This window comes from Nanorana parkeri, unplaced genomic scaffold (genome assembly GCF_000935625.1).
Source record: "Nanorana parkeri isolate BGI_ZX_2015 unplaced genomic scaffold, ASM93562v1 scaffold376, whole genome shotgun sequence".
In the NCBI taxonomy this organism is placed as follows: Eukaryota; Metazoa; Chordata; class Amphibia; order Anura; family Dicroglossidae; genus Nanorana; species Nanorana parkeri.
In genome coordinates, this window is record NW_017306644.1 from 88,139 (window position 1) to 97,541 (window position 9,403).

The 9,403-nt window shown below is 45.3% G+C and overlaps 1 protein-coding gene across 1 annotated transcript in view; it reads right to left on the reverse strand.

Moving 5' to 3' along the window:
- Positions 1-940: 940 nt before the first annotated feature.
- The window catches only part of LOC108789088 (ATP-dependent RNA helicase DDX25-like), a 10,634-nt gene continuing 2,171 nt past the window's right edge, over positions 941-9,403 (reverse strand). The window contains exons 4-8 of the mRNA XM_018559018.1: positions 8,390-8,567; positions 5,775-6,012; positions 4,526-4,688; positions 3,640-3,828; positions 941-1,014 (exon numbers count right to left, since the gene is read on the reverse strand). Of these exons, the coding sequence (XP_018414520.1) occupies positions 941-1,014; positions 3,640-3,828; positions 4,526-4,688; positions 5,775-6,012; positions 8,390-8,567 (842 nt within the window). The remainder of the gene's footprint in view (positions 1,015-3,639; positions 3,829-4,525; positions 4,689-5,774; positions 6,013-8,389; positions 8,568-9,403) is intronic.

Consider the following 9,403-nt stretch of genomic DNA (forward strand, 5'->3'; position numbering starts at 1 on the left):
GCCAACTCCCTAATACTCGCCCCAGACCCAACACTCCCAGCTATGGAGGAATAGGTCACCTTCTCTGACAGCGGTCAGTCATGTCTGAGAATTGTCACATGACTGGGGGAGTGATGTCACTGCTCATTCTAATGCAAGGTGCTGAGGGATCGCTGGTAAAGGAATACATAGGGCTTACATGGCCACGGTGACAGTGTCTTTAATTTGCAGGGTGATTGGAATATTTAAGACCCACCCAGGCTGTGATAACCTCTCTCCTTCTGTCACATAAGCCTAAATAAGAAACCAAAAGGGGGGGGGGTTTGACTCTACTAGACTTTGACACGCTGTGAAGACTCCCCCAAAAAAACCTGAACCTCATAGCCTAAAAGGGGCTTTCCTTAAAAGCTGTTGATTCTGAACCTTGTGACATTCTTCAAACTCCTCAACTTTAATACTGCAACCAAGAATTTGCTGGGAAAAAAAAAAATCAATGTGCATTTCTTCTACAAATCAGAAATATTCAGTGAAAAGACACCAAAGTGCAACTTCTAAACATAAAATGTGACATATATATATATTGCTCGTGGCATTGCAAACACTTACATTTCAGGTCTGTATTGTGCATTGTAATACAGACCAAAGGGAAAAATAACAAAGTGAGAACAGGGTAACAAAATGAACATTCACAAACCTATAATAATAACATCTGACAAAGTAAAACATTCAAACTGTAAACATCAAAAAACAGTGCGCTTAGTGCAATAATGGGCATTACAAACCCAGCAAGCCTCATCCATCAGAGTCAGGGATACAAATTCTCCCTCGTGCGGCTCCAAGACTGACAGGTGCAGGAAAACAGACAAGTCTTCGTACCGCTCGCCTCGTGTCAACAAATATAAAAAGTTACAAACTTGATAAGTGCAAATGTTTTATTATTTATTACTGATGTTCTTATTTTTCACAGATTCCCCAATGGCAGGGCCTTTCCAAGCTCATCCACATTTCCAGTGTTGATTCTCTTGATCTTTGTCCCTGAAATGATAAAATGTAGTAAATAAGTCACACTTTTTTTTTTTTTATTCAGCTAGAACAGGGATGGGGAACCACTGGCCCTCCAGCTGTGGTGAAACTACAAAGCCCATGATGCATCTGTCTCCAGGAGTCATGCCTCTGACAATTTTGCAATGTCATGAGATTTGTAGTTTCACAAGAGCCAGAGGTTCCCTACCCCTGCTCTAGGACTCTGATGGACCGTGTCTTGCTGCAGGTCTGGAGCACAGTTGTTAACCGCTTGAAGACCAGGTGTTTAGACCCCCTTCCTGGTATTCATACTTTGACGTTTATTCCGTCATGCAACGCTGTACTGAAATGAATTTTATACCATTTTTTGGGGAGAGAGAGCTTTATTTTGGTGGTTAATCACCACTGGGGGGGGGGGGGGGTTTTTTTTACTATAATTAGGAAAAATTACTGAATTTTTGAAAAAAAAAAAAGTTTTTTTTTTACATTGTTAGGAAACACTTATTACCCAGTTTTTTGGTAAAATATAAAAGTCGGGGTCACGTCCGTTAAATAGACATGTCAAGCTTTAACATTGCGCGCACCTGCGATATCGCAGAAAACTACCATACCCAAAATTGGCCCTAGGCGACGCTTTAAAAGCTTTTACCGCTCATCAGTTTAGTGTTATCAGTGATTGATGGCCCAAGAATTATTGCTCTCACTGCGACGTTCGCGGCGTAATGGGCGCAATCGTCTTTTATGTATGGGTGGGGACTTTTACATTTATTTATTTTTGTAATTCTTTTTTATGTGTAGCTTAAAATTTTTTTGGGAGGGGGACTTTCATTTTTTTTCACTAAAAACTTTATTGCTATCACATACGGGGGCTAATAAAAACCCCCCTATGTGATAGGTCCTCTTTATGGAGACATCAGGGGTCTCCGAGACCCCTAATGTCACCTACGGACCTCCAAAGAAGCTGATGAAGCACAGATCTGCTCCATCAGCTTCTGAAGCTGGAGAGTGACACAAGACAGTGACACATTATACATCACTTCCGCATTCTGATAGCGGAGGGGGATCGTGTACCGAGCTCCCTCTGATCCCCTGTGACACAGGTGACCTGCTGATCCTGGGCTTGCACCGGGATCAGCGGGACAATGGCGGAGGGGGGGGGGGCACGCACCGATCGTTGCAAAATACAAGCGATCCACCGGCGGATCGCTTGTATGTTAACAGGCACCGCTGCCTGTTTTTAAATTGCGGTCATTTCCCGCTCACGCGGGGGGGGCGTGTCTCAGCGGACGTCTAAAGAAGCCCGCTCAGATCTAGAGAGCTCTGGGCCGGCCGTTTTTTTTTTTACTACGGCCGGCCCAGAGGTGGTTAATTAAAAGTATACAGTAGATACTCCTGTAGAAGTGTAATCAAAGCTGCTGGCATGTTAGTTCAGGAGCGATGACTGACTAGTGAACTAGCTTGCTCACATATAAGCAAACCCCCGCTATCAAACAGTTTGCAGATTTCCTTATCCCACTGCACACTCTTCCATTCTCCCTGATGACCTCTTCCTCCATCAACCTAAGCGCTTGCGGCCTTGTGCCTGCCATTCACACTACTCACCCCGTTAGTTATATGAATGGGGAGGAAAAGGAGTCTATCAGAAGGTGAAACCATCACTGCGCTAGGGGGATCTTCCAGGTCTAGCAGCCAAGGATGCTGCTGGAAGGGGCCAACAAAAGATTGATCCAGAATTGTTAGGGAATTCTGTGACCCCAAAATATTCAAGGAATATATTATGCCTGGTTTCTTAAAGTGACCCTGTCATAACTAAACCCACCAATAACTGTGTTCCTGACACCAAGCGCCGCACCACTGCAGAGAAATCCCCAGCTAAAGTGCCTTCTGAAACCAACACTTCCAGAAGTCTCGATCTCCTGTGTCCTCGCCAATCTTAGTGGTTCCTCTATCCCGCCATGTCACTACCGGACATAATTGATGAGCTAATCATCAGGAGGAACCAATAAGCGCCACAGGAAACGGGAGCTTTAGGGCCTGTTAACACGACGTCCGTTTTGTGTGCTGACCGGATCCGTACGCTGCTGCACTCAAAATGTATCCCTATGTGTTTTATGGGCTCCAGTTCTCACGTGCGCAGTCCGTTCAGCTTACGACAGAAAAAATACTGCATGTCACATTTTGTCCGGTCAGGAAACGCAAACGCATCAAAAACGCACTGCAGCTAACATACTAACAGCCCCACTCCAGCAAGAAAACTGGAACGCCTCAAAAACACGGCCAAAACGCACTGCATCAGTCTGCAGATCTGCACCTGATATCATGTGAACAGGCCCTGCTGTGAGAAGTGGCCAGCCACAGCTGGGGATTTCTCTGCACTGGAGTGACATTTGGCAGCATGAGCGGTAAGTTTTTACTAATTAGCTGTTAATAACTACATTGCTGGGAAAATGCAACACAAGGACCATTCACAGCTCTGCAATCCCTCCAGTGCCATGACTGGGAATACATTTGCCGCCAAATGTCACTTTCTGTACATGTTCAAGTACCCACAAGCTATAGCTATACACACACACACACACACACACACACACACACACACACACATATACATACATACATACATACACATATACATACCAAAATGTTGTTCAATGTCGAGTAGCATGTACAAGCAGCATTTCTCCACAAGAGTGATGGCGATGCCCTTCTTGCCAAATCTGCCGGTGCGTCCGATACGGTGAAGGTAAGTCTCATAATCAATGTAGCCATTGAAGTTCAACGGCAGATCAAAATTTACCACGACTGACACCTGTTCCACGTCAATTCCTAAAAAGAAAATGAAAAAAGGGAGCAATATCTTGTATTAGTACAGCAAGGCACAAAAACGTTAGACAGTCACAAGCTAGGTAGTGTCTGATCAGAACCAGTGGTCAGCTAACCCTGCCGCCAGCACAGACTCAGATCAGCTGCCCCTGCCACCTCCCAGCAGTAACTCAGCTGCCCCTGCTCCCAATCCAAGCTATAAAAGGTGCCCATACTCCTTACAATTATCTGTGGTCAGATGGAAAAAGTGCAACAGATGGCCCCGGTGTAGATGGAGGAATCTGTTGCACCTTTTCCATCTGACCACAGAACATCTGCAGATAATTGTAAAGTGTATGGCCAGCTTAACTCTGCTGCCCCTGCTCCCAATCCAAGCTGTAACTCTGCTGCTCCCAATCCAAGCTGTAACTCTGCTGCCGCTGCTCCCAATCCAAGCTGTAACTCTGCTGCTCCCAATCCAAGCTGTGCCCTGGCAGCTTGGTTAGAAAGTTCATAAAAAGGACCACAAATGGCTCACAAGATGGAGCCATGTGGTGCTGAAACTTTCCGGCATACCATCTACACTCAGAAGCAACACTAGTGTTACCCTTAGCCCCCGGTATTTTGGTAATCCCACCTTTACACATATACAGGCCACTTGAAAGGAAGGGAGACAATGGCATCCCAAATCAGCACATTTGACACAAAACAAACACTTCACCTCGAGCGCAGACGTTTGTGGTGATGAGAACTTTCTCTTTGCCTTCGCGGAATCTCTGGATAATGTGGGCTCGCTCTATCACTGTAAGCTCTCCGCTCAGAAGCTCCACCATGTGCCCGTCTTTCAGCATTTCATGGGAAAGCCATTTAGCCGTCTTGCGGGTCTGTTTTATGAACAGAACAGTGAGGACAAACTAAGAGACACAAATGAATCTCAATGCAGACTATTTCCTGACCCAGGCTGAAAGTATAATGGAAAATTGACATTTATATAACCATTTCCTGTCCACTGGAATGGCAGACCAAACAATTCTCCCAGTTGGAGCTGCTTGAGGCACCTCAATGCCCTACCTCAGCTACTCAGCACTTCAACACCAGCACATCATATATATCGTTCACATGGAGGGGGGGGGCAGAAGGCCAGTAAAAACAGGCAACTGATGCGAATCTGTACACCCTGCAATGTGGTGCATTTCAGGCCATTCCAAGGGGCTTTCCTTAAAGTGACACTAAACTCAGGAGTTAAACCTTAAAAATACATTCAAGTACCTTAACTCTGAACAAAAATGTATCTTATTTGTGTATCACTCGGCTGTAGATCCTCCAATCATCTCTGAATTGGTGCTGACACTGTCCTTCCTTCTGGAGGGGGGATACGTCTGTTCCCCATGGTCCCCGTGTGTGGTGTAAAGTTGTCACCGCTCCAAGCTCGCTCCTATGATGGACTAGAGTCTCAATACAAATCAGTAAACTAAACCTGAGATTGTAGTCCATCCCGGGAGTGAACTTGGAGCGTGAACCCTGTGTGTAGTCACCGCTCCAAGCTCACTCCCGGGATGGACTACAATCTCAGGTTTAGTTTACTGATTTGTATTGAGATTGTAGTCCATCCCAGGAGGGATCTTGGAGCGGTGACTACTTTACAACACACACAGTACCCATGGGAACAGAAGTAGCCCCCCTCCAGAAGGAAGGACAGTGTCAGCACCAATTCAGAGAGAGAAAAAATTGGAAATTGCCGTAGATGTTATAGCCCTTACCTAATCAAAAATCCTTCTCCCTCACTCCTAAGTGGGAAGGATGAAATGAAGTGGGGAATGTCCTTCATGGAAGCAGAGATGGCAGTAAAATACAAAACCATTCCCCCGCTCTATCCAAAGAGACCCTTTTGGGTGCACCCTGAGACGAACACCATTTGTAAGTGAACCATGCGGTGCAAGAGACAAGAATGCGGTAAAGAAAAGCCATACCTGGCAAAATATTATTGCTTGAGCAATGGTGAATGTGCTGTAGATGTTGCACAGCGCTGAGAACTTCTGATCTCGGTCCTCACAGGCATCGTAGAACTGCAGGATATTATCAAGTGTCATCTCTTCTTTCCTCAGCTTTATGATGTTCGGGTCTGGCACAATCCTCTCGGCAAAACACCACACGGTATCCTCAAACGTAGCAGAAAACAGGAGCATCTGGCACTTCGGTGTCATTGCTCTGTGTTGGTGGTGGGGGGGCAATAAATAAAATATTCATAATAAAAGGTTTTAAAACTGCTGGCATTAAAAAGTACATTAAGAGCGGCACAAATTTGGGTCTTTTAGATCTGCCAACATTAATGTCCTGTCTACAGGCAACAAAGTCCAAATCCCATTCAAACTGCCACGGTCTCAAAACCACAAGGTATATGTGGTGCCCAGGTGACCACGCGGATGGCGCCGTGCAAAACACTAATAGTAAATAAAAGTCATTCACCGGCACACATCTGTCGCTCTGATGAAGGATCCCTGTGCGGACCCGAAACGTTAGCACCGTATGACAGTATGTGACATCTGGTATTGAATAAACATATCAATACTTTAAAAACCCTTCAAGTGTGTGCCGGTGAATGACTTTTATTTACTATTACTGTCTACAGGCAGACACATGTCCCCAATGAACGTGACGGGTCGTGCTGCATGCAAATGTGCTGATAAGGAACATGTTGATAGGAGATGAAATGAGCAGAGGGACAAACTCATCATTAGTCTGCTGCTCTGTCACTGTCCAGAGAGCACATCACTCGCTGCATCCCTTTTGCAGTTAATTAATAGATAAAAGCGGGTCCATCCTACTAGCTGTTCTGCATGGCAGGATTGGAAGGACAGTGACACCTTGCAAGTAAAACCTCTCAGATATGAATTTTATTTGCACATTTAGCGGTTTGTCAGGAGTTTAGCTTTAGGCCTCCTTCACAGGAGTACGCCGCCCTATGCTCACCCTCCCTGCACGTCCGTACTCGTACACTGACAGGATGGATCCTGTCTGCGTCCGAGCCGGGACACCCGTACGGACCTCAACTTGGGGTGAGCATAGGGCGGCATATGGCTGCGTAGTCCCATAGAGCAGGACAGGGGCTGCATACTAATCACACGCAGCATCTGTCCTTCCCGGGAGCTGCCCGATACAGCCATGCACACAGCACGGAGCTGTACGCGCCGGCCTTTTCTCGTGTGAATGAGGGCTTAAGGGCCATACCCTATACACCAAGTTCCAGTATATAGAGAAGCAGATCACAATAAATCTAACTTAATCCTAAAATTGAGCACAGATCATATAAAAAAAATAGGTCGGGGAAACAATCAGACTGAAATGTTTTGATGTTGCAATACATTTCTACGTAAATACTTACCAATTATACTAAAGGGATGTTGGATTGTGAACCCTACAATCTTCTTAACCAGAAAATCAGCTTTTTAAAAAATGTTTATATGCTAAAGTGCTCCCCAAGAGCGGCTTGCCATAACTTTTTCCAGCCAGAAAACCTTCCTCTGATCCTAGTTTCACTTTTATATTAAAGGGTGACTCCAGGAATGGTATAGGATAATACAGGGCTGGACAAATCCCAGGAGCCAGGTAGACAATGCTCCTAGAATATTACATCTGGCAGCCAATGTTTGAGGTTTTCTATAGTTGTCAATGGAGCCGACTCCTGGATTGGAGAGACTGAATCCTGAATTCAATATTAATTTGCCCACCGCTGACCCAATATTGCCAAGCTTCATGTACCCGCCCCCTCCAGCACAGTTGCTTTCTCCTCTGTCTAGCATCAGCAAACCTCTGTCATGTCATTCTGCCATTTTCCTATGAGCCCAGCTTGTCGTTTATACACCCCGCAGGGGATGCGTCATCACGCAGGCTATAGTCCGTGAAACCATGGCACTCCTATCCGCTTTTCTCCATGTAGAATAAATGGGAGCAGCGGTGATCCACGGATGGCAGCCGTCCTCAAATAAGAACAAGGATATGGACACCGGCACTCCAAATGCATCTATTTATTGACGGACACGCAGCATATCACATAGAATGCAGGCTAGGCTCAGTGCTCCAGGACTGAATGGAGCTAGCAAGTTATTATTTAAGTGCTGCTCAGCCCTGGAAGAATACCCCCCTCCCCCCACAGGGAAAAAAATTAAACAAATAATGTATGGGATTAAAAAAAAATTACCAGGGCTTTGGGTGGAATCCTTGATTTCTGCATTAAAGTCCTTGAGCTGAATGACATTGGTGTTAATCACCACCCCCTTCAAACCAAGGTGACCCATCTGATGCCCCCTGCCCCACCAATGATAGCACCATTTTTAGTCACAGAGCTGCTCTAAGATAGGTAGGGGGAGCTTAGTGAAAGGATCGGTAGGCTGTTCTTGCTAAGGTATGTTAACAACAGGCATCTTATGGTTGCTGATCTAACAGTGGGACCTTCACTTCTACAAGTGTCAAGCACCGGACAGGTTTATATAAAACATTGTGAGATGACCTTTCACGAAACCATGTTACATTGCAAAGTCAGGGGCATGGCATGTCAGAAGCATGATCAACGTATACATGCACCCACCTCTTCACACGCATGCTATGGTCAGAATGACCCTGAACTCCGATCATGACATCCGCTTCATCCAGGACAAAGACGCATATGTTCTCTGCATTCACAAGCTTCAGCTTGAAGCACCAATCCATGACGGTTCCCGGGGTCCCGACAATAATCTGCGCTTCTATCCTGCAGCCTTTAGACGCTGAATACAATGAAACAAGTCAGTCTCATTCATGGTTTATATTTGGTACTACACGGAGATTATGCTTTTATTAATCTGCATTTACGTCGCCGGTCATCACCAGCAGAAAATTGGTGTCAGATTATTACTTTGATGCATATCAACTACTATTCATTTTTACTTTGACGCATATTACACAATATGGTGGCAAAAGTGATGCGTACCCAATGCAAGCCCAGGATCTTTTAGTTTTGAATAGTATTGGGAAGTACTGGAACCCCATCCTGTTTTTACTGCTATTCCAAGGACGTTTAATAAAATACTTCTTTTCAATTTTTTTTTATGTTCTGTTGCATCTCTTTGCAGCCACTCCCTGTATACATCAAAGGCTGCATGGCATTGCTCAGGGCAGGTTTCTCGATGGTGACAATAGTGGACCATGTCTGCTCAATGTAATCAGCACAGCCGCTTATAGTCTTCATGGGAAGCCCGTGTCACAACATGACAACACAGGAGCACAGTTGGGACACCGGGACAGAGCATCGTCACCCCATAACAGGAAGTGTCTGGGGAAAAAGATGTCATGAAAGCTGTAGGAGGTAAAATATTGAACATTCATGTGTTAAAGCTTCTGTGAAACTTTGGGGACCGGGTTTACATAAACTATAAGTGCTCGGTATCATCTGCTCACTACAATGAAATAAGAAGATCAGTTCCGTTGCGCTCATGCTTTGTGAGAGTCCCGCTCACTGCCCGACCTCTAACCTCAGACACTCGAGGTGAAGTGTCAGGCTCAGATAAAGTGAGTTAAGCCAACAGGCAGAATGTAAACCTTTCATAAGATTGCCGTTATAAGA